Here is a 26,017-nt window from a genome sequence, read left to right as displayed (position 1 = left end):
AAATTAAAAATAAACCACAAGCTTGACTTGGTATTAGGAATGTTAGATTCTTTTTTAGAGGATTAATTTGTATTTAATTTTATAATTTCTTCCAAAAAGTAGATTTTCTTTGATAGAAAAAATATCTTAAAAAAAAAGCTTAACTTAACCTTAAAATTTCATGAAAACCCTTAAAGGCAAATTTAAAATATTTCATGAATATTCTAAAATTCGTTAGTGGCCTTCCTCCCTCAGCACAAATTTCGAGTAAGTCGGGTTTTAGTGTTTCCCTTTTTTTTTTTTTAATTAAACCCCCTCCGCCTGCCCAACAAAACGAAATTCAATCAAATTAAAAATAAAGCTCTTTGGCCTCGGGATTCTTCTGGCCATATCTCTCATTGCCCATCGCATGTTTTGCTTTTTCACAATTTTCCCAACATTTTCCTTAATTTTTTCCTTTTTAGAACCAATAAAATGCGCACATAAATTTTACTGCATAGCGAAAGGGGATTAGCACCCCCAGCTGGGGAAGGAAGAAAAAACCAAAATAAAATCTCACTCTTTAGTTTGCCATTCAGTTGGTAATATGATATTTTTTATGTCCTCCATATCTATCAGATATATATATATTATATATATCTAGGGGTATATATGTGAGCCAGTTGATGTGGAACAAGCTCATTAAACAGCCAAATCCAACCATTTGATTATGTGCCATAAAAGCGTAAAAAGAACATGTGTTGGTGGAGGGGGTTTTTTTATTCCCTCCAAGGATGATGCAGTTGCATTTTCCCCCTCACTTTTTTTACTCTGTCAATCTGTTGGGGAATTTCCAGCTATTTTTTATTAAAAATTTCACAGATTTATAGGAATTTGCTGGAATTCTTTGAAACTAAAAATATTTTTAGACCAAAGTTAATACACTTTTTTGTATTTATTTTTTAACAAATTATTGGACTTTCAAACTTTCCATAAATAATATTTTTAAATTATTATTTATATTATTTAGCTTTACAATTTTTTGTATAAATACTATATTTAGCCCAAAGAGTATTTCAAATCCCTAAAAAGGACAAGCCAAAACCATTCCTTGGGATTCGATAAAATGGGAAAATATTAAGAGGAAAACGATTTCGCCAGTGCGCTCATGTGTTTTCCAGCATGTGTGCGGGGTGTGTGTGTGTGTGTGTGTGTGTTGGCTGAAGGAAATGGAAAATCTGTAATCTTGTGTGCATCGACAGGCAGCCACATTTTCCACTCCAACCATTTCCCAATGCATTTCCCATTTTCCACCGCAAAAATCGTGTTATAGAAATGTTTACAAGATGGCCAAACAGTTTTAATCGAAGCGCAATGATTTTCTGATTCGCAAAATCGGAGGCCCTCTGGATGATGTATATATGTTATGTACTTCTATATGTATTATATATATATACATGCCATTTGCCAAATTGATTTGTGCAATGTGTGTGGTTACAAGGTCGCCCAAACTAACCGATGGGCCAATAAAGCGAAAATGTGATACCAACTCAGCCAAGAGTATCTGACAGATACGAGAGTATCTGACACACAGGCGGGCGCGCTTACGGCTGACAGTAACAACAAAACATGCAACATTTCGGTGTTGCATGAATGATTGAGTTTGCAGTCCTCTGGTTTCCTGGCTGATGGATGCATCTGATGTCGGTGGAATATTTGTTAGGCTCACCGCCCCCCCCATCTGGAGGCAGCAGGGGTAGCGGGGGTAGCTTTCAGTCAGTGGAAATGGGATTGAGTATGAGAACTGGTCGGCGTTAATCGAATCAAATGCACTGCACGTTGTGTCCACAGGCAGCGGCCAAAGTCCAGGCCAAAGCCATTGTCAGGGACAGCAGCACATGCCGATGCATTAAATCATGACAGACAGTGGTGAGAATGGGATATTGTGATTAAAAATATAAATGCCTTTAAAGGTGATGAATTGAATAATAGATCTGAGTTGGAACTTCTTTTGTTGTAAGGAATCTAGGTTAAAGAATAAAAATAACATTTCTGGGAAAGTTTAAGCTATTTAAGGCTTATTAAACATCAAGCAAGGCATAGGAAGGCTTTATAAAAATAGGAAAAAATTAAAACCTTACTAGGGAAGTCCACAAACCAGACTAGATCTTAACAATCTTAAAGAGTTTCCCAAAATGGTTTTACAATTTAGCCAGCACCACTGTGGTTTTTCCAGTGGCTCTAACGTGTCGTTGGTGGAGAGAGAATGAGAGGGGAGGGGCGTGAATTGGGGCGTGGCATGGCCGTAACTGTTAGTCGGGCCCTGACACGCTTGATTGAGTTCAAAATCAGATTTGTGGGGCCCTCCCAGCTCGCATTGCAAATTGAAATAAAAACGAAACGTGACATTCGGTTTGGTTGGCAACAGGCGGACGGACTCTCTCCAAAGGCTGAAAAACAAAAACAAAAACGAAAAGCGAATAAGGAAAATAAAATTAAAATGAAACTCAAACTGAAACAGAGGGCCAAACAATCGAATAAAGTTTCGGGTTCTTTACCCCTTTCTCTAATGCTCTATTAAGGAGTATAATGGATTTGATGAGAAATTTGTAACTATTCTCTGTTAAAATTGTATAAAAATTATGTTTTTAACCAAGGTGTTTGGGTTCTTAAGGATGATATTTGATTGGAAATCGAACTATTACTTATCAGAGGGTTAAGGGTATTTAAAATTCCTCAAACTCTTCTAATATGTCATTCCTCTTTCGAAAAGGGGTGCAAATCTCGCTTTGGAAACGCATATTTTATTGTCAAAATCAATAGATGTCAGCGTTTAACAGCTGCCAGCGGCAAGCCCTGATTGCCTGTCAAAAGCTTTTTCGTTTTATTAGATTTTCTCTCTTTTTGCCGGTGACTTTTGACCCAGGTAAGTCCTAGAGTTTTCCCTTTTTGTCGTTTCATATCGTTGTTGTTGTTGTTGCTGTTGCTGTTGTTTTAGTGTATTTTTTCAGACCTTTGTCCGTCTCTTTCTAGCTTTCTGCATGCCATCTACACACGCAGACACACACACACCCACACACAGAAACATACAGACCCGTCTCATGTTTCCCGAATTTCCCACAAAAACAAAAAGAAAATCTAAACAAAAAATAAATCTCATCATGTTAAATGTGCAATCATTTGATAAATATTTATATATATATCTTTATAGACATGAACAAAATTTATATATATTTTTTTCTTTTTCTCTTCTATTTACCCCGCCAACCCCTCGAAAAACAACACGCACACACATCCACTCAACACTCAACTCATACACACACACACACACACACATACATACGAACACGAACACGCCCGAAATATATATATGTAATGTATATATGTATGTACTTATGTGTATATGTGTCACCACAAAAAAAATATTTTAAAAAATAACAAAAAATACTCACACGAAAATTAACGAAAAACCAAGCAGCATTCGGTAAGTTAATATATTTTTCTTTATTAATATTTTAAGCACTGCGGAAGTGTAATGTGATTATAAACCAAAGAAGAGCTTAAATGGGAGAGTAAATAAGAAAACTTTAAGCTGGGAAAGTATTTAAGTACCTGAACTAAAAGTAAAACAGCCATAAAGTTGCTCAAAAGTAAAGTGAAGCAATCATAATCAGGGAAATTGTTATGATGATTAGTTGGCTACTAAAAGTCATTTATCTTATTAGCATTTTATCAAATTATCAAGTTTATGTTCTCCTTTTTTGTTTTTTTTTTTTTTTTTATTTGATTCATAATAATTCATTCTGCCATTATTGTTTACAATTATTAAGTACGCCAAAGCGTGGTAGCGGTGGTTATAAAATTATTTAGAAGCCGGAAAACTTTACAGCCTCGACGTGTCCTGCTGACGTCCTGCTGAATTTATGAAGTTTGCCCCCGTAGGTAAACCAAAATCTTCCCGCTCTAACCATCCCTCTTGGAAAACCCCCGGAAAACATCCCCTTATAGACCGACTTCTTGGTAGACCGACCCGCTGACTTGGCTAATGGATAGCCGTTGGCGCAAAGTGAGGAAAATATATGTATGAAAAGCGACTTCTGCGGTTGCCTAGGACTTCCAGGCCACCGACTTTTCTTTGCCCATTCTAACGATGCCATTATATTGTCATGAATATGATTATGTCGAGCCTTATATATGTATATATCTTAAGATATATATATATATATATATAGTATAAAGGTAAGGCGTGAAGGCGGGCATCATATTTCACTTGTTGTTCAAGTTTCGGAGGCGGGGGCAAAGTTTTGGCCTTAAATAAATAGCGGAAAATATGGCAGAATGCAGGGAATTCTTGTCGCCATCTCAGTTCCATTTCCCCTTCTCTCAATCCCTCTTTCTTACTTTTTATGTCTATCTCTTTCACTGGCTTTCTCTCGGTGTGTGTCCCTTTCTTGGCCAGCGAATTTATGTGCGGCGCGTGTGAAGAATTTGTAGCCTCGCCTCTAATTGCTCGGCGGTAACTGAAGACCTGTGTATTTTTTTTAGCTGAACCCCCCCTTCCACTCCTCTTCTTTTTTTTTTTTTTTGCTAGCTCCCCTCTGCTGGGCCAACACCCCCTGCTTTTCCCATGTGCAAAGTGTTGTCTGCCATAATTAAAGCCGACTTAGCAGACAGCCAGCATCTGTTTTCGGTCTGACAAAGTTCAAGTTCAGAGCGGCAGCAAACGAGAACGAGCAGCTACCTCCACCACCCTCCTTGTATTTAACCCACTCAGCCCTCTCTTTCCCTGCTCACCTCGCTGACCTTGCCGCGACAAGTGCAAAGTGCAAGGCAGGCAAGGATTCTGGTGATGCACTGTTAAAAAAATACATTTTCATTCTACATTCTGTTATCTTCTGAGAGATAATATTTCTAATTAAAAATCTAAAAAAAAAATCTTTAAATATATTTTATAGATAAAATGTTAAAAAACATAAGATTTTGTAGCTATAAAATAGGTTTTAGCTAAACTTTCTTTTCTTTTCACAAAAATAGTGAAAATATTTTAATAAGTTTTCTTAATTTTTCTCAGTTTTTTGGCGTCGCATCTGGCGCATTTTTCTACCTTTCGTTCATTCATAATTCAGTTTGGGCCGACATGGCCCATATAGCGTCCTTCGTCCTCTGCGTCCCTCTTTAAACTGGCATTTAAGCTGCGGTTCTCGCATTTACCACGTCCCTTTGCCCCGCGCTTGACACATCAAGTATACGCCATGTGGCGCTATGCTATGCCAGCTATTTCTCGTTTATTAAACGTCGCGGGCGCAAAAATTTAATAAAAACCGACAAGGGAAAGTTGTAGATGTTTTCGGCCAACTCAGTTGAGTCCTCGATAAGTTATTATACCCATGCCAGAGCCAAAGCCAGAGCCAGAGTCACAAGCCTAGGCAGGAAAAATCTGCAAAAAAAAAAAAGGGCAGAGGTCTCACTCATAAAACCAGTAAAGAAAAGGCGACAAAACAATTGACACGGCCATAAAAGCCATCGGTTTGCTGAGCGGACAAAAGGAGAGATTTGTTTTTGCGTAAATCGCTTTTCAAATCGCACTTTATCAGCGGAAATAAATCGCCGGAAATCCGAGGAGCAAATCTTGCGTATCCTTGACGCTGGGCCCATAAACATTTTAACTGCGTTCCGGACATAATTGTAACTAGAAGAAGAATAGGAAGGAGTAGGAAAAACATCAAATGCAGGACACCAATACATACATATCTTTGTGCCCAAATGGGCGTGGCACTTGTTGTAGATTTCGCTCTGTTAAAAAAGGGCGGGAAGAGGGGGGGGGGGCTATTGTATATATTTGCAAATCGATTTCGTTGTGATTGTGAAAACAATTTGAAAATTGCTTTGAGCCATTTCGGGGCAAGTCGAGCGACAAGCGTTTGGCAAATAAGAAAACCCACAAGCTCACACACATGCCGGCCCACGCACACATTCCTAAGTCGCATACACAAACACACCCATACACACTCAAAGGCAAGAAAGTTTTGAAATTTCTGTGAAAAAAGTTTCCTTCAGCAAAGGGTTACTCAGTATAGGTGGGTGCTGTGCACTTTATTTTGTAAATTATATAATTTATATTCCAAAAATCAAATTAAAATATATTCTTTATTTAATAACTAAAGTTTGGCATGCCCTAAAAACTATTTTTCAAAATGAAATACTGCCTTTTCCAAGAAGATTAGAATTGGAAAATAACTTTAAAGGGTATCTAAACCTCCGATTAGAGTGAACCTCCTTTTATTTAACCCAAAAATCACACTCACAAGTAGAAACAATTTTCAAGCTTTTCCGACTGTGGTGGGCGGAAGGCAGTGCAAAGGATGAGGAGGCTTTCCAGGAACAGAGAACTATGACAACCGACTGTAGGCTGCACTAATTTGACAGAACTCAGACAGGAATCGTTGGGTGGACTGCAGCACCGGGTGCACTGAATGATTGACTGGCTTTGACACCTCCGCTAAAGTTTCCCAGCTCCGATTTGATTCCATTCGACACACACATTCAGTCGACACAAAAGAAAATGCGATGGGGGAAAAAGGGGGGGAACTTCCAGCTGACTCAACAGGAAAATCAGTCAAAGTTGATTCGATTCGATGATGTGGCAGAAAGTTGAGCAACAAATTGAATGTTGCCATATGCGAATATGGACTCGCATTTTGGCTTTAAAGTTTAAGCGATTTGAGAAGCAATTTATCAAAATACATTTGAAAGTGAGGGAGGTATTTTAGAACCTATCAAAGAGGTCAAATTTGTAGGTTTACTATTAGGTTTTTGAGGTTTTCTAAAAGCCTTCATTCTTTCCAAGAGTTTTCCTTTTATCTTTGTAGAAATTTCAACAAAACGTTAAGTGTAAAAGTATATTTTTGTCAACAATAATTAAGACAAGAAAAACTAAAAAATATAAGCAAAAAATCGTTTCTGGCAGTCTTCGGCTCCCATCAATGCTGTTCATCCTCCTCGTCCAACATCTTCAAGTCGAAATCATATTTCTTTGATAGCTTCCCATCCTTCTGTTTCTCGTTGGCCGGCATTGACCAAACATCGGGGTACTTCCTAGCTGGCTTCACCTGCGAACGGTGCTTCTTGCGACTAAAGTGATTATTATTATATCCAAAAACCATATCATCGGGATGTAGGACTCCATGCATATTGTCCTGTTCTTCCTCCGAAGGAGCAATCGATTGCAGGTGAAAGTCCGATTGCTTCTCGAAGCTATCCGCCTCATCGTCGTAGTTGTAGTAGCTCAGCCGCTTCGATAGGCGTCTTCCTTCGACTTGCCAAAAGGCCAGAAGCAGCATTGATAGATAAATGAATATTAAATTCATGGGAGACATTTTGGAAAGAAGTTATCGGATCGAATACTACAGTTGGAATGAATGGGGTTGTAGGTAAGCAGATGACAGGAAAACGGATAGCCAACTATGTTGGAAGACTGGGAAACATAAATCTTTGAGTACTTAACTCGCTTGCTTTGTTGTGAATTTATGGAAACACAAAATTTGTGTTAAGTATGAGAGTTATAAAATTTATTGAATACTTTTAGGTAGAGGTAACATCTTAGTGTATTGGCCTCATTATCCTCATAACATTCTTCTCGATAGCATCTCGATTGTCCATGAGACGTCTCAATCTAGCCTCGTATTCCTCATATCGCAGATGAGTTTTCTCCTCTGGTTCTGATTTAACCAAAGCTTCCTGTCTTTCCTGTCCAAAGGGCATCCAAAATCTTGAATTTAATTGTGGACCATCCTGGCTGCTCTTGAAGTGGGATTGCAGGGATGGGGGTCCGTGAAAGAGCTGCAAAAGTGGCGGAACTAGCAAACGGTGATCATCCCTGGTAAGCTGCGATTGTGCCTGGTAATAAGCTTGGGGTTCCACATTGTCCTGGGCAATGCATTTCTCTTGAGCACTCGGATCATGCTCACCATAGAAATCCGAGTTTCGTGACCATTTATCAATTGGTTTTCCCAGACTTTTTCTACCAAGATTGGTGTTTTTCCTGTATGCCGAGTTTTTCTTGGGACTCAATTGAGATTCAAGGATCTTGAGGTTATCGACCATGGCTTTGGTGTGCTTGTGAAGGGATCCCATCAAGCAATTGATCCTGTTCACTAAGGCTTTATCGTCCAGATGGATATCACTACCTTCGGCACTGCACTCATCATCGTCATCGTCTTCATCGTCGTCATCATCATCATCGTCATCATCGCTAATGGCACCCGGGTCAGCGTCTTCATCATCGTCCTCATCTTTGTTGTTTTTCTTGGGATATTTGCCACAACTTCCCTTTTCATATTTCACATCATGTGGATTTTCGGCGGGGCAAATCCCCGTTTGGGAGTCCTGCATGCAGGCATCCGCCTGCCATTGATCCATATTCGTGTCCTGATCCTCCTCCTGGTCCCAATTCAGCTGCGTCTTCTCCTTAGTTTCTTGGGAACCAAAGATCTCAGAGGCATCACCATCATCCAGATAAATGGCCATTGGGGACATTTCGAACTGTGGAAAAATCATTAATAAAATGATTAGCAGAGCTAGCCAGGACATCATTTTTTTTTTTTGGTATTCTAAAGTCTGAGACTTTTAAGGCAAATCTAAGGTGATTGGCTATTAAATTGATATGGAAACTATTTTAGGTTTTGGAATCTTAATTGCTTTGTTTATGATTTCCTTAACGATTAATCTCTTACCTTCCGAATGGGAGTCTTTCGAAAACCAATGGCGGGATTCCTGTGGCATGTCATCAGTTTGCAATCCTGCGGTTTGTGGCGGCTTCATCTCCTGATGCCTTTCTTCTGCTCCTGATTTTCCCACATTTTCCTGCTGCTGTTGTTGCTGCTGCCGCTGCTGCTGCTGCCTTTGACGTCAAGGATGCGGCACTGAAATGTTCACTTACTGCGGTTTTTGTTTCCATTCTTTTTCCTTGCCTTCAACCCGCCTGTTGTTTACAACCTGCGCACGATTGCCCCAAAGGTGCGACCATGGGGGCGGGTTGGTTAAGTGGGCGGGTGGGGAGGTTGTAGTACAGTATGGTTAAAGGGGGTGGCGTCTAACGAATTCATCAGCGCTCACAAAAGATGAAGAAAAATGGCAAACTAAGGCCAGAAGATGGCCACGAGCGAAACACCTACGCAAGCGGAAAGGAAGTCGCTAACCATCCCCCATAAAAACATCCCAATACCCCGGCATGCACTGAAAGAAAAAAAGGAATAAATGGCAAAGGTACTTGCAATGTAACATATAAATCTCTTATGGATTTTCCTTTTAAACTTAAACAAAAAATTCCTTAAGAAATTCTACAAATTCATGTTAGTTTTTTCTGCCAGTGCATAATCATACACCACAGTGCGTCAGCGTTGCGGAAGTTGGCAAAGGATGGAAAGGATGCCGGCTAGGATGGAAATAGAAATAGAAATAGAAACGCGGTACAAGAGCAACAGACAAGTGCCCGATGATGAAGACGACGACGATGATGGTGCAGCTGCAGATGCGGATGGTAGAGGATGGGGTATAGTTACGGTGGTGGATGATGATGAGTCCCGCTCATGGAAAATGCATTTTCAGTGTCGCTTTTCCGCCGTGGGTGCAACAAGCAGTCCAACGAATGTCTTTATGCCCCAGCCAAATGGGGAGAACAACCCATTGCACTGAGGGAAAACTATCAAAAAGTTAAGTTTTTATTTGAAATTCTTCCTTACTTTACTTTTTGCATACCTGTTTCTATAACATCCTTGTAGTGGAAACTTAAATGGGTCTAAGATTTGGTGTTTTAGCCAAGATGATTCTTTCTGTGCACAGGTCTGCTTAACCCATTTTGGCCCACAGTTATGAGCTCTCAGTTCGTTCCGAGATTTGATTTAATTCCGCTTGCCCATCCTTCCACCATTTTGTAATTGCCCGACGAGGCGAGTTCCCTGCAATTTGCAATTAAACTGCTGCAGTTGATGGCAGTCGTCATTCGGGGAGTTGATTCCATTTCTTTTTTGTTTTCATTTTCCGGATGAGACAACGCCAGCAGGAAAACGCACATCAGTGGGGGATAAGCTGGCCGGAGGGAGCTCTCAGTTCAGTGACATTAAAACTTTAATTTCAAATTGGCAAACCCTTAGTAGTGGCAATTAGCAGTGCAAAGTAGGGTGAATGAAACTAGCTGGCTTTTCTAATCATGTGTTCCGGGGGATGGTCTTTAAATGTCCTTAAATAGTATCCTTTTTGTGCTGTTTTTGCAAGTTTTGGCTACTTTAAGTTCCTACATACATGAGCTAATGTATTTTTAGCCTTTTGAAGATAAAATATTAATTGATTCTAACAGATTTGCAATGTTTTTAGTTTGCCTTTATCATAAAAAAGACCAAAATTGTTAAATTTGAAGAATGAGTGATTTTTTTCTACATAAGGCAGGGAAATTAAGTTCTTAGTTCCACTTTACGGCACCTTTTTAAATCCCAATTTGAATTTAAATTCAAAGTGCTTACAAAAGCAACTTCCTTTGAAGTCCTGAAAGCTGCAATAAAAGCTCAAAAGCTGTTATCCTTAAGGCCAAACTTTAAGCTGATCAAAACGACAGCTTAAAAGCCTTCTGAAAATCCTGCTAACCAAACTTTTAACTTTTACCGACTCAAAGAACCTGCCCAGCTTTCAAGAGCTTAGGATCCTCAAGAAAAGCTAACCATATTCAAAATAGCAAGTTTCCCGCTGCCACAGTTTCCCATTTTCCACATTCTCTTCTGCGCTTCCTTTCGTTTTCCTTGTCGCTTTTTTTTCTGTTGCTTTTCTTCGTGCAGTGCATAAATCATTTCGCTTTGGAGTATTAAGCATACGCAGCGTTGCACACAGCGTTGTGTGTGGTTTTTGCACTGCATTCGGAAAATGGCATTGAAAAGCTGTTGGCGAAACAAAATTTATGACCCCCTCGACTTTTTCGACTTTTGGCCGCGGGCCTGTTGCTGAGTTTTCACTTTTCACAGCGAGGTAGGGTTTTTTTTTTTTTTTTTTGCAAATAACTTTGCCAGCAAGAATCATTTGTAAAAAAAAAAAAAAAGAAAAAAGGAAAATCTTTCAATTGACAGGAAAAAAACAAAAGGGGGAAATTGCTTATTAGACATTAGCTGAAAAGAAAAAACTTGGCCAGGCTAAGCAAGCGGAAAGCATTTCGTGTTCTTTGTTTTGTTTTTTCTTTCTGTTTTATGTCGGCAATGACTTTCATTCAGCTGCTTGGTTATTCCATTCACTTGCCATAAAGGATTTTTCATGGCCCAGGACGAAGGACGAAGCAGCATGAAATATGCTAAATGGACGCGAAGTCAAGACAAACAAACAAACGAACAAACAGCGGCGTTTGATCAACGGCTTTGGTTAACCCTTGGTCCTCCTGGGTTTTTTCTTACAGATGCTATTTTCCAACCCCATTTTCCATTCCCCCTTCTTTCCGCCCAGGTGCACATTATTCATTCCTCTGACAGAGTCCCAAAAAAAAATACACTAATAAGGACACGTATGCGCTGGGAAAATGGGTGGTAATCGACTTCGTAATAACCCTGGGGCCTAGAAAAGCCAAAGGCTGTAATTAATTGCATTTATTTTCCATGCTGGCAAAGGACATTGCGATTTAATCACAAAGTGCATTAATCTTTTAATGGAAGACAATATTTAGCTAAGTATATTTCTTAAAATATCTTAAAATAATTTAAAAAAAAATTAAAGAAGATACATAATAGTAAATTAATTTCTAAAACTTAGCTGGGAAACTTTTAAAATATTTTTGACATTTTCCTGTCAGTAAAGTTTTCAAAATGACTTTCTTTTGTATAAAATGTCCATCGTCTTCACCATTCATTGCTTTTGCTGACTCCGATGGAAACTTAAAAAAGAAAATGCTGGATGGGAAAAACTTTAAAAGTAACGACAACAGAAAAAGCAACCTCATTAGGCACGTTCTGTCATTAGACTTTTAAAGAAAAGTTTTTGGCTTGTTTAGGGCTTAACAAAATTGCAAACTATATTAAGGATGTGGATTATTAATGAAGGAAAATTCTGTGGTTTTAGAAATATTTTTAAGGCCTTTTAAGGACTTTTTAGCAAAAATATAAGAAATATTTTTAAAATCTCTAAAAATCTAAATTTGTAAGACAGAATTTCTTGATATTTCCCTTAGAAAACTTTTTGAAATTTCGGTTTTATTTTGCTTTTGGCGATTTTGTTTTGCTCGCCGCTTTCCGCATTTTCCCTGGCGCTGCCCCACAAAATTTCCACGTGACGGCGGAAAGCTTGCGTGCCACAAACAGGCAGGCAGCTTTCATGCGGATGTTTTGAAAGCTTTAGTAGCGCGCGTGGCTGCTGCGATAATTCGGAAAATGTCGAATGGCCAACTGGCGCGGACATGTGCGTGTGCGATTTTCCGATTTTCCGCAGCGTCTTCGCTCAGTTCTGCCCAAAACGCCAGCTGCTAAAGTCGCATCGCTGAAGTCGCACGGAAAAAACGCGAGCGGAAATCGCGTCGCTCGTCCTCTCGTCGTTGCTCCTTCTTAAAATCCTGGCGCATCTCTTCGTCGGCGATCGTCGTTGCCCGTCCTCTCTAAGCGTCCCCACATATATTTTCCTAAAAAAAAAAAAAATAGATAAATTCAGATTTAAAAGAACGCTGTGAAAATTCTTTGAAAATTCAACGTTAATTAATCAACCACGCCCCGTTGAATATTTTTATATTTTTCTTCCTATTTTTTTTTTTTGGTGTTATTATTCAAGCGGAAATTCTGTGAGTGTGAAATAAAAATGCGCAAATTGCTTAATTGACAATTGGCCAACCGAAGCCGTAAAGTAATCCAATAAAAAACGCATAAAAAAGGCCATAACAAGGAATTAACAAGGGGAGAAGGGAGCTGTGATTGTGAGGGGAAAAGATTTAAGAGAAACTCAGCAGATTAAAAAGTTCGAAACATTTGTTTAAATGCGTTTTAAATGGGATTTTTGTTAAATGCTTTAAATAGTTTGTTGGTAAAATGATAAATATTTCAAACAGTTAAAGTTGTAAAATGTACAAATTTGTTAAAAATTATTTAAAATATTTTAAATTATGTTTTCTCAGAAACTAGCAACTTATTTAAAGTGAAAACTTATCAGATTATTAATTTTTTAATACACAAAAATAGTAGGTACAAAGGGCTGACTAATTAAATCACTTAAACTGATAAAACAAAATAAACAATAATAATAAAAGCCCTGCAGAGTAGATATTGCAGTGAGCTAGAAATCAAGTATACGCCGCGTGGTTGCTTTTGCCGCTATTTACTTACTGGGGAAACTGAGGGATTTAGCCTGTTGCCATCCTTGGCACACACAGACACACCACAGAGAGATTGCTAAAATAAAAAGTCGACACAAATTGCTGAGGAATTCCGATTGGCAAATCTTTGATTTCTCTCTCGTTTGGCTGCGTGCTGATTGCCCCAAGAGCCCGTAAAACACCGTCGTCCTTGGTCCTTTTGTGGGCCTCCCTTTGTCCTTTATTTTTTTTTTGTATTTTTTTTTTGCCTTTATATATACTTTGTACTCCTGTACTTTGTACTCTTTGTCCTCTTTGGCACCGCCAAATGGTAAAATGCTGAATGCTGATGGCTGATGGCTGAGGCCTTACCTTATTTATTTGGGAATTGGCGTTGTCTGGCTTTGGAATCGGTTACTTTGTCTTTGGCCAATATTTGCATAGCAAATAGAAGCCGAATAGAGACACAATGTGCTAGCTGCTTATCGTTAGATGCTTATCATTGTAGTCCTTAGTCCTTAGTCCTTAGCTCCCTTTAGCCTATATCCGTTCCCTTTGGCAATGGCAATATGTTAATAATGCCCTGGTAATTAGCCAAAAGTCGGGCTTCGGGTAATTTGCCAAACAGCGTCAACTAATTAAATCACGTAGCAAATGCATAAAAACAAAGCGATTCGTTCTATCTCTAATTTCATCCCTGTGGCCCAAAGCCAACTTTTAGGCAAATTAATAGGCCAAGAAAAAGAAGGCTGACTGGCTGGTTGGTTGGCTGGTTGGCTGGCTGCCTGGTTGGCTCAGACAAACAACAGCAATTAGGCCTTCGGCTTGGCTCTCACATATGTGAGCATTGTCTAGAGTCCCAGAAACTCCCACCATGACCCCCATTTCCCATGCCCATCAAAGGCTTAAGGGTTCGAATAAATTGCCTTCATCATCTTTCACTTTTCGCCTCTGGTCTCTGGTGTGGTCTCCCTCATTTCTTCCTCTTTTTTTTTTATATCCATACATATATATTTTCCCGCTCCTTTCATCCGAAAGTTTCTTTTGAACACACATTTCTATGCCCGACACACACACACACGAGACGAAGTTTATTAAAATTTCCTGTCATCTTGTGGCATTAACACACAAATGGAAAACTTCAAAAAAAAAAAAAAATACATAAGAAAAAAGATCGCATGGCCCTGGAAAGTTTCGAAAAACGAAATGAAATTAAAGCAAATGCATGCGAATCTCTTATTGAATTATCTACCGAAAACTTTCCACATCTAACCAAGCACAACTCGCGCTAACTTTCCATGGTAAACACAATGACACTGAGTTTAGGGGTCTTTTTTGTGACAAGTTTGCGGAAGTCTTCTTGGGAATATTAGTTTGCATATGTATGATGATTTATTAGGTCAAAGTTTAGGCTTTGCAGGAAATATTAACTTAAAAGTCATTTAAATAAAAAGGATCAAGAAATTAGTTAGATATTTTACCATTTAAGATAGAGAAATTCTATGAAATAACTTTGATATTCGTAGGGCACATTCGTTAAATATTACCCAATTAGATCAAAATATTAAATTAAATTCTTGCAAGATTAACCTTTTCTCAGACCACCTTGGAATATCCTTTTCCATAAAATTTTATTAGTTACATTTTCCCTGTTCGATTGTCTGGCTTGTGGGCAACTTTTGCGGCATTTTAAAGGACATCGAATCTTTCCCCTTTCCCCCTTCTTTTCTTTAGATCCACAACCATTGCCATCTTGTACCGCCCATCCTATCCACTGGATGACAAGTCATGCGATATGTTGGCAAGGACGTCAAGTGGCCGTATATAGTTACATTAACCGCACACACAGAACTGTCCTCATTGTCGTTGTTGTTTTTGTTTTCAGCTGTTGGCTTATTTAAGTTTCAACTTCAGCTTGAGTTTCCCTCTGTGTGTTTTTTTTTCTTCTTTTTTTTTCTGTTCTGCGCCCAGCAGCATAGACATTGTATTAAAGGCGGACGACGTGCTCAAGTATCTCATTCGCAGCATCCAGCGAACAGCGTTGCCATAAGTCCCTCGGATACCCCAGATCCCTCAGTTAGTTGTGTATCATTAGCATGAAGGAGCTGTCAGCGAAACTTTCCCAAATTGCAGTCACACTGAGGGAAAAACGTAGGAAATTAAATGGTAATGGAAAATTGTAAGAGTTTTTAGGCAGTAAAACATTTCATTGCCTACTTTTGAGCGCAGCATAAACTTTTTGCAGTTTTCAAACTAAAATCTTTACAAAAACCATTTAGGTTACTTAATAGCTATAATTAGGAATTAAAACGAGTTATAAATTTTCTGTAAGTGTAACAAATATTGAGGGGGCATAATTTTGGTGCGTGCCAAAGTGCAGGGCCAGCAGATAGACGACGGCAAAAGCAACCCAAAATCAAATAAACCATACTCGAAATAATGCAATAAATCTTTTAACGAAACTTTAATACAGAGTGCGAATAAAAAACGAACTCAAATTACACATAAATTTCAATTGGCCAACTCGAAGTGGTGGTGGCCTGTCGGAGGTGTATGTAGCCAGTGGACGACGAAGGATTTATCGCCCGACAATAATAATTAAGGCGGCCAGCCAGAGATACACTTTTGGCATAATAAACTAGAACCAGAATCGACCGCAGATACTAACCGTTTTCGGAGATCCAGATATACAGATACTGTTGCAGAATCGAATACAAATAAAGAAATACAAAAACAGTTGGTGTTACAGATAGAAGAGAGGCGCCACCATGAATGCCGCACAGAGCGGCGGCCACACGGGTGGCGGTGGCTCCATGGGCAAGAAGGGCTCCCAAATGGAGGTAATTATATTAAATTTTATTTACCACCCACGGCGGCTCAAAGTGCCCCGTGTCCCTACATTTTGCCACCCAAGACGTTCCTTTTATGGCCTTCGATTTGGTCTTTATTTCAAATGTATTACCTTATTCTCTTTTTACGGTTTTTTTTTTTTTCGGATTAAGACCCTTTTAAAAAATTGTGGTAATGCCCTAAGAGGATGCTTAATATCTTGGGTTATAGGAAATACCCTTTACAATGCCTTTAAAAATACTTCTTTAACTTAAATTATAAACTTTTAAGGTAGAAAATGAAATTCTGTTAACCTTAGAGAGTATTTAATGATTCGCTATTTCGCTTTTCGTTATGGTCTGGCTCTTTTATTTTTTTTTTTACCATTTTTAGGGTCCAATTTCAAGCGCTTTTGCTTTGTGCTTTTTATGGCCATTCCTTTGCGGGTCGGGCCAAACGAAAGGTGGGCGTGGCCGGCTTGACCTGTGTGTCGCCATTCGTAATGAGCGTAAATTGAATTTGCTATGCTGAATGAATGGAAACGTGACGCCTTTCTGCGAGGCATAAAAATGGAAAAACACAAATTAAAATAAATCAATTCGATTAGCTTTGAAGGTCTGCCAGAACTCTCAATTAGTCCGAAGGCTATGGAGTTTAAAATGAGGAAAAATCATAAAATTTCCCTCAGAGAGAGCTTACTTTTTAGCCCTGCTTAAACGCTAATTTCTTTTCAGTCTAAAATCAAAACAAAAACAAAATAAGGCAAGCGGGACTAATTAAATTTCATCACAAAAATAAACAAAACATCTCCGCAGGCCGGAACAGCAAAAAAACTATAAGTAAATGAATAAATTAAATAAAAAAGAAGCTCACAAACAGGCGGACATTAAAAATTAAATTGTGAGAATGCCATTTGGAAAGTGGCAATCAGGATCACAATGTCCTTGTTGTTCTTGCTGCTTCCCCCTGTAAACACACAATTAAAAACGGTGACTGGTTTTTCGGGAGGGGTGGGTGGCAGGTGCAGGTGGAGATTGTAGGAGGCACATAATGGGCAAGGTTGTCCGCTGCTGCTACTGCTGCTGCTGCCATCGCACCTGTCATTCAAACGCTCTTGGCCATAAATGTTTTAAATGGCCATAAAGCAACAACAGCTTAATGAGCAAGCTCTTCGTTCGCCCCTCGTATAAAAACCCACTGGCCCACATTCTTTTTCCCCCTCTGTGTGTTGTGTTCATTCCTAATTAAGCCGAAAATTCTTCCTTTCACTTTGTCCCTTGCCAGCACCACCAGCTTTTGATTGCAATTTGTTGAATATGTTTATTTAGGGGCCATCCTGGCAGGGTACTTTCTTTCCGGCCAGAAGGTAGTGTACGTCCTCTAGCCGTAAATCTGGGAATTTTGAAAGTAAGGTAAAGCCTTAAACCTGTAAAAGAGATTTGAAAAATGAAGTTTATAATATTTCTTCCTTAAATCTATAACATTGTATTACCAAAAAGTTGTCAAAAGGTTGTAGCCTTTGCAGTTTTTCATATTTTTTGTAAGCCACAATTCTGCAGTAACCCTGTTTTTGATAGTTGGGGAAGGCGGAGGGTAGCTTTGAGTGGTTCAGGTTTTGTGGTCATAGTAAAAGCACGTTCGCGGCCTCCACCTACCTCTCTTCTGGGCGGGTAGTAAGATTTGGCCCCAAGGCGCGCCCGCCTGGCCACCATCTCCCCCCCCTTCTACACGATTGCTGCGATTGCGATTCAGTCATGGCTGGCGACTTCATCATCCATTAATGTCACTCAATCTGTGCGCATAAATTTGCATAAAGCGAAATCCAATTTACTTTAACCATTATATGTGTATATATATATCTTTGAACGACTATGTATATAGCACCTACCACCACCCACAAAAAGAAAAACGAAAAAAAAAGAAGCCAAACTTACATGATATATATGAACTTCCTTGGAATGCGACACAAAATTTCCATTTTTGCGGTACGACGATGATGATGATGCCTGCGAAAATGCGAAAACGCCCATTCGTTGGGCGGTGAAAATTGCGATGGGCTTTCCTTGTGCGTGCCACATTTTAATTTGTTATGTGGACAAATCCGCTTAGGTCAGTTCCCAGGGCGAAAGCTCAAAAAGAAACCGGAAGGAAATATGGCACAAGAAATTAACCAAATTTGCAGTTGCTGCTTGGCCAAGGCAAATCTGCAAAAATATAGCACTAATTTGGGTCAAGACTAGTAAAGTAAATTAAATATTATTTAGGTGTTTGTTTAAGAATTTAATTTTTTAACTTAACAAAAACGTAATCAAAGTATTTTAAAGTCTATGTCTCAGTACGTACTTTAATTACATGAAAATTCCTCAACCTTAGTAATTGACAGGAAATGACTTTCCTTGATGGCCATTTTTCCCTGCTCCCCTCTTGAGTTTTCAATTAAACTATGCCGTAACTTGAGCCGTAACCTTTCACCGCCAGGGAAGTGCGTTTTTGGAGTGTAGCTGACAGGTCACAGTTCACGTTGTCCAACTCTGACGAGTTCTCCGAGGCGAAGAGAAGACTTAAGCCCCAATGGTGCACACACGCCATGCTAATCGGTCATTAACATGACACCGATTTCTCAGTGAGCTTTCGCTTTTCTATATATCTTTGTTTTTTTTTTTTGTTTCCTATTATTTTGGCGCATTGCGTATACGCCACGTGGCCGCCTTAGCTTAGCCCTTTTCACTCCCTTCGCGTGGCTCTTCTAATTAAACGCAAGCGTAAAAATGCTGAAAATTCGTTATTTCTTTTTTGTATATATATAGTCCCGCGCTGTATTTAATTAAATCTAGTCAAAGGGATTTCTTTTTTATTTTTATTTTTATTTTTACGAGAGTGGGGAGGTAGGGAGGTAGGGAATTCCCACTGAGTTGACACAATTGCATTGCGTGAGCGAATTTCGAACCCCTTTTCCCGGCGAGCAATCAAAGTGAAAGTGAAAGTGTTGACTGAATCCGGGTCGAAGGCTCTTCAGTGAGCTAATTTCCGCTCTGGGAAAGCCCGAAAAGCGTTAGCCGGGAGGGAAATGCCTCAAACTTCATTTCCATTGCAAATGTAGCGAGCTTAATTAACACTTCAGATTTATATATATAGAGTTAAGAGGAGATTCAAGAAAGAAAGAAACTGAAATTTAAATGGAGATTAATAAGTGGAATATCTATTATTTTTAAGTGATTTTTAAATGCCTTTTCTTTTTAATTTAATAATAATTTAAGAATTCAAAGCAAATCCTAAAAGCTTCTGGTTTTTAATACAATTTTCTTACCTATTTCGCTGATTTTTCCATGTTTACATCTCTTGTCGAGCGTGTAATAAATCAAAGCTGGTTCCTTTCTTGTTGTTTTTTTACGAGTCTCCTTGCAAATTTTTATTGTCACATTTTTACGACTCTCCAAATAAATCCCCGAAGCCGTGGCATATTCTTGTGGCAATTTGCTGCTTGTCTTGGGCTCTCTAATCCTTTTGGGGATTCTGCAAACATCTTTATACTCACTACAAGCAAATCAAATCTATGAATTTTTAAGAAGCCCATTCCTCCACCTCCTCCTTCCATTTTCCTCTCTTTTTTTTTGCTGCGACTTCCTTTTCCTTTTGGCATTGTCACGCCCTTGGGTTTGGGGCTTTTTTTGGGGTTTTCGTCCATTGGTCCATTGGCAAGTCATGTCAAGAGCAAGCCATCAATTTTCTTAAATCACCAAAAAAAAAAAAGCAAAAAAGGGAGACAACGACGACGAGTACGAGAAGGAGGAGGCCGGAAAAAAGGGGGCGGCACATGCCGTTAGAGCACTTAAAAACCACAAGATGAGCTCGTCAGATACCGCCTACAAGTCGCTGCCATCGCCCATCCCGAAAATCCTCAACGAACACATGTTAAATTTCCCTTCATGCAGGCATTTCTCTTTCGATTTTCATACCCTAACGAAGGGGTATTTATATTTTGAGGATGTTACAAGGATTTTCTTAAAGAATTTGAGTTATTCCAAGTTTTCACTCTTCCAATTTTGATTTTAAAAATAGTTGTAGTTAATTTCTGATATTTTCCCAGAATATTCAAAGTTTTTCCATATAAAAACTCATCCTAGAGTATACCCATTATCGACTTTAAAAGCCAACTCATTTCTCTTGGCCATTTTTTGGCCAACTCTGGTTTGCTTCCTTTCGGCCAGCCACAGAATAGGCCGGGGGTCTCGGGCCCAGATATTTTCTCTAAATATTTGCAGGCAAATACGGGCGATGGGCAGCGGCACTGAGGTTATGTCGGTACAACATTACTTAAATTGCTCATAAAAACGAGAACCGCAAAAAGCGAAAGCTACGAAAAACTAATTGAATTAAATTTGAAAATTTTCTACGGGTCATAGTTGGAAATGGCTGGCTAAAAGGGAAAGTCGAGAACAGTTTCCATATGTCATATGCGCTTGTTGCGGTCGCTCAGCCGACGATGACATAGAGATAAAGATAAGGCCGACAAGATGAAAAGATATGTACGGACATTTCAGAGAAGGGAAAGTCAATGAAGTTGCTGAATGTTGGTATTAGAAAAGGAAAATAGAAGGAAAATGAATATCCAGCAATTTTTAGGGGACCCAAAACGAAGTTCTTTCATCTTTCTTGGAGGATTTTCTTGTTGAGCTGGCACATAGTTTGGTAGGAAAAATAACAGCCAGCTTATGTTTCCCTTTAGCTTAATTAATTTACTAAATTTAGTATAACATTTTTATGTATTTAAGTTTTTACTTTAATGAAAGTCGTTTAAAGAGCTCTGTACTTGAAATTAACATTTTCTTGTACAGTTTTCTTGTCTTTTTTTTCTGTTTTCTGTTTTTCCTGGCAACAATTTCATCTCCCCTGGGATATTTGTTCTTGCTCTGTTTTTCCTTCTGCGTTTTGTTTTGCTGCGCTAAGAATACATAGACGAAAAATTGCTTATCAAATTTCGTAGAATTTTCCTGCATTTTTCCGTTTTGCCTTTTCAGGTAATCAAGTATTAAATTTACATTTGCCACAGAGGAGGCAAGGAAGTAGGGGGAGAGCATTTGGCCTTTGGATTTTGATTGTTGGCAATTTATCACACAACGCCGAGGCTGGGGAAAAACTTGAGAGTATTCAAAGTGGGGAAAAGTGGAAAAAGAAAATGTCAACGCTTATCATTTGTCTTGGGCTGGCAAAACCTTCGGGTTTCCCTTCATTGCCATTGCCTCTCCCTCCGATCTGTCAGCTGGTCAGACGCTCTATCTGTCAGCAGTCAGCCACCCAGTTTTCCCATTTTCCATAGCACCATCACCACCACCACCACCACCCATTCTGCCAAAAAGCGTAAAGCCAAAAATGCAAAATGAATGTGAAGTGCTATCGTTGGGGCGGAAAGATGGAGGGATGGAGGCTGTGTTGAAATTTATTGCAAACTACGCAACAAAGCGAAAAACATTATTGTAGCTGTCCACCCCGAAAGGCAAGCAAAGACCACCGCTCTCTCCATCTCCCCCCGGCCCACACCAATGGCCTACAATTTATGATTAAAACAAAAGATCTAAAAATTCCTTGTGCCGCGTCGTCATTTGTACGTGACCAACGAGAGATTTCTGTGACAAAGGCGCTGGGGGAAACTGGCGTAAAACTGCGCGAAAATCTTCTCTGCATTTGCGCAATTTTTATTTTCTAATTTATTTCGTTTTAATTTTAATTTATTTCCATTTTTCGCCCTCTTTGTTCGTTCGTTTGTTTGTTTGTTTGTTTGGTTTGCTTTGTTTTTCGCAGAGAAAAGCCAAGAGCAGATGAATAAACTGCCATCAAAATGACCTTCATGTCTGACGAGGAAAACGCGGAGGAGAAAGCATTAAAATTTTGTGCTGCATACGCGTAGGCGCCAACACGTGACGAGCACATCAATTGAGGGTAAAAAAGAAAGGGGCGAATGCCAAGGGGTGAGAAAATCTTAGCCCAAAGTCAGGTGTACCCAAAAAAATGCCAAAGAAATCGTTTGAGAAAAGCGAAACCCCAAAACGTGTAAAAAAAAACCTTCATCTTTGAGCTTAAACTTCAGATAAAAAAGGTTAAAAAAGATAGTTACTTTAAGTTATTTTTAGATAATAATTAACTGAGAAAAGTACATAAAAATCTATAAAATAGTAACTTTAAACTAAACCAAAACTAGTTTACACAAATAACCTGAAAACTAATTCTGTTTTCGACATTCCTGCACAAAATTCAGTAGAGAAAATCTTAACTGAAATCCCGGTTGCAAGTGGAGTCAAGAGATCGCCTCCAGCTAAGCAAACTTGCTAAGTAAGCCAATGAATTCTTGGCCAACTCCAGAGAGAAATGCCAAAAATACTAGTGAAAGTTCAACAGGAGCAGTACCAGTGGCGTAGCATGCTGCTGACAATAAAAACAATTTACAACTTTTGCAAGGACCTCCCCAGCTGATTGATCCCCCAAACCCTTTTGTCTCCTAGTTTCTTCCACCTCCAAACTTTTTCAGTACATCTCTGTGTATGTGGGTGTGTGTGCGTTTGCTTGTTTTTTTTTTCGGCCAAGAAGCCGGATCGGAAAAGTTGGTGCCTGTGCTGTTAGCAAGTTTTTAGCGCGACTGCAACTCAATCAGTTGCAAAAGTGCCCAAAAGAGAGCGCCATGTGTAGGTACAATTGTGGACAAAATAATAGGAATATTTGATGGGAAAATTAAATAGAAAATAGTTACTAAATGGGGAAACTTAAACTAAAGGGATTTAAACATTTTAAAGAGGGGGGAAAAGTGTTGTAATAACTTTCCTTCTAATATCTGGAAGATAGGAAAATATACTATTAAGAATGCACTTTACTTACCCATTATATTACTATTATTCTGACCGAAACTGTATACGGGAAGCGCACATTTAATTGCCTGGCGAAAAAGTCCATAAACATGGCCAGAGCCCGAAGACAATGGCTTAGACGGCAATGGGCCCTCATGAGCCATAAAAGCTTCAAGCGCGTAAATTTTCACGCAGCAACAACAATAACAACAGAAACGATAAAGCCCTAGAATGGAGAAGGAAAAACATTTAGTATTTTATACACTCCAGCAGAGGGTACAATAAAATTGCCAAAATGTTTGCCAACTCTTAAGAAAAATATTCGACATAAAAATGGGAAGCTTATGGTCGTTCCGATCAGCAAAATTTCACTCTTTGAATTTTTGTCACGAAATAAAGCTGTAAAGTGTGAAGAGTTTTGCGGAAAATCTTAAAATATTTTTATATAAAAAGAGGTCAGAAAGGGTCTTTATTATAAATATAAACTTGCTATTACATTTTTAGTACTTTTAAAATATTATTAAAATTTTTTTTTAAAATCCCAAAAATATTAAATTCGTTCAGGAAAATACCTAACTATTATTTATCAGGATCTTGAGGTGGTTCTTTCACTTTTTAACCACCAAACCCTTTTGCTTTAAGCCAGATTTTCTTTTCCAGCAAGAGTATTAAAATTTTCCTCTTACACTTTTAAGCATACTCTATCGTTTTTTTTTTTATTTTATTATTTTTATTTTGGTATATAGAAGAGAGCGAAATTTATTTTAACGAGCAAAAGTTTTTGGAGCTGCCCAGAGCGTCAGAAAGAAAGAAAGAGAGAGAGAGAGGGGAGGTAGATAGGAAGTTAAGCCAAGTTAAGGGCGGTAGGTGGAGGCTGGGATCTTACCAGAGAGGGTGGCACGGGGGGGGGGAATGGAAATCCCTAAATGGCAATTTGGCTGCCGCAGTCGCTGGCGTTTTATTAACGCGGCTAATTCCATGCATGGCAGCCAACAAACGAACTGTGCTGCTGGCCACTACCCCCTACACCGCCAAGGACATTCTGAGCTGAGAAACCACATCCTGTGAAGCCAAACACCACCCCATCCCGCTTGTCAATCCAGTAAACCCCCCTCCGTGCACTGGTCGTCATTTCTGCTTAGCTAATCTCTGACTGCGTGCACGTAACCAAAATCCAGATACAGCCAAAGCTACTGCCTCCTCAAAGCCACGCCCCTTACATAAAAACAAAAAAACATATATACATACTATATATATATATAAAAATACAAAAAAAAAAAGAAGAAAAAGTGCGGAATTTATAAATAAAAACGCTACAAATCCGCTTGGGTTGCTTTTGGCCCCGGCGAGCGAGCGTATAAAGAAAAATGCTGCGAAAAAGTTTGCGTTTTCCGTTTCGTGTTCTTCGCATGCATTTTCATTTTTTTTTCGCATTCTATGCCACCCCTCTGGAATACCCCTTGGATACCCCTTAGATACCCTATAAACAACGCGGATTAGGAGCGGTATGACATAAAACAAACTTTGGCTAAAAAGTTTTTCTTTAAAGCCAACAAAAAAGGAAGAAAAACGAGCACATACTTCACCAAGTTTTTACGGAATTCAAGTTGTCAAAATGGTTTGGGATTTCTTGGGGAAATAAACAAATTAGCGTTGGCTGAAAGCTGGAAAATTCATTAATAGGTTTCTTAATTTTATGGTTGTTTTTACTAGACTTTTCAAACTGAAAGAAGTTTCAAATTTGCCAGGGAAATATTTCCACAAATGAAGGCGAATTTTACTTAATTTAAACAAAACTTTTTGCAAAAATATATCCGAAAATATAAATCTATTTTAAGATATAAATTTTATATAGAATAAACTCTTTTGTATCAAAAAGGTCGATTAGCTCTCTATGATCCCCGCACACCATAAAGTTTCTGAAGTTTTTGCAACATAATTCTTGACAGCAGCCGAGGAAGTGGTTAAGAAAGCTTCTCGTGGTCCAAAAAAAAGGGGAAAGGGGAAAGAGAAAAATAGGTGAGGAGGTCCTGGCATGTCCTCCCCTGCTCCTCATGCCCCTCTGCATATTTTTATTGTAATTTATGAGCACTGCCGCCTTGAGGTTGGAAAACCGCGAGGCATGCATATTAATTAAAATGTATTCATATGGCGTATGCGCAATATGTCGGTACAATCGATCAAGGTGTAATCAAACGGATTAAAGTGGCGATGGAAAACTGCGGTTTGGGGGAAAATGGCGAATGCAGAATAAAGTGGGAAATCGGAAAAAATCCCATGTAAAGCATGGAGATGTGCAAACTAATCTGCATGGGATGCAATCTGCATGCCACTCGGCAATTATCTACATCGGGCCATCTCTGTCCCACTTTATCCACTTCCACTGGTACTCCTACATTTTCCATTTTCCCAGTGATTTTCCATCACATCAGCCTGCAGCAATCCGATGGAAATCTCTCTGAAACTCTGCACTTGACAGCAGCAGCAGCAGCAGCAGCAGAGGCATGTGAACTGTAATGGAAATGAAACTGCGACTCTCGAAATGAAGTTCAATGGGAAAAGCCAATGAAGGGATATTGGGCTAATAACTCAGGGTTAGGAACTCAGTTGGGCAATCAGGCCAAAGGATAGTTTAAACTCATTTTCCTCAGTGTAAACCAAGAGTTAGACAAAGTTTAGTTAGGGTTAAGTGACACTGTGATGGGATAAGACGTGTTTAATTGAGGCTAACTCGGTGCCAGGAAATTCACTTGCCACTACCACTACCATTTCCCCTGCCACCGTCCCTTTTGTGGCAGTGTCCTTGGCAGCTGTTGTCCTGCTGCAAGTGCCATGCATTCCACACACAAGCACAACAATGTGATTAAAATGCAATTTGCTGCCATTTACTTTGAGCATAAGACGGGCAAAATGCTGAAAAGCTGCTGTGAGCTTGAATTTGCTGCTGTTGATGGGGGGATCCTGATGTGGATGTGGAGGAGCAGCTGGAATCCCGACCAGGAGCTAACTTGTATGACCTCTTATATGCGCGTATGTATGTGTGTGTGTGTGTGAGGGCTGCATTCATTTCCGCTTTAAGCAGAGAAAATAA

The 26,017-nt window shown here is 39.2% G+C and overlaps 3 protein-coding genes across 5 annotated transcripts in view; 1 reads left to right on the top strand and 2 right to left on the bottom strand.

The window, feature by feature from the left end:
- LOC108103484 (inactive dipeptidyl peptidase 10) overlaps positions 1–26,017 on the top strand; it is an 81,255-nt gene that overhangs the window by 20,017 nt on the left and 35,221 nt on the right. The window contains exon 1 of one of the 3 annotated variants that reach the window (XM_017208991.2): positions 13,341–16,101. The exons of the other annotated variants lie outside the window; for them this stretch is intronic. Within the exon in view, the coding sequence (XP_017064480.1) occupies positions 16,030–16,101 (72 nt within the window). The 5' untranslated portion in view covers positions 13,341–16,029. Of the gene's footprint in view, positions 1–13,340; positions 16,102–26,017 lie in introns of those variants that run through there. 3 annotated transcript variants of the gene reach the window in all.
- Positions 6,833–7,389, bottom strand: LOC108103486. Its single transcript, XM_017208992.2, has one exon. It carries the CDS (start codon positions 7,332–7,334, stop codon positions 6,939–6,941), a length of 396 nt encoding a protein of 131 aa, XP_017064481.1. The 5' UTR covers positions 7,335–7,389; the 3' UTR covers positions 6,833–6,938.
- LOC108103465 (rRNA biogenesis protein rrp36) lies at positions 7,495–8,493 on the bottom strand. Its single transcript, XM_017208960.1, has one exon. The coding sequence runs from the start codon at positions 8,491–8,493 to the stop codon at positions 7,558–7,560; it is 936 nt and encodes a 311-aa protein (XP_017064449.1). The 3' UTR covers positions 7,495–7,557.

This window comes from Drosophila eugracilis, unplaced genomic scaffold (genome assembly GCF_018153835.1).
Source record: "Drosophila eugracilis isolate 14026-0451.02 unplaced genomic scaffold, ASM1815383v1 contig_496, whole genome shotgun sequence".
NCBI classification, from domain to species: Eukaryota; Metazoa; Arthropoda; class Insecta; order Diptera; family Drosophilidae; genus Drosophila; species Drosophila eugracilis.
This window is presented reverse-complemented; position numbering and strand designations above follow the sequence as displayed.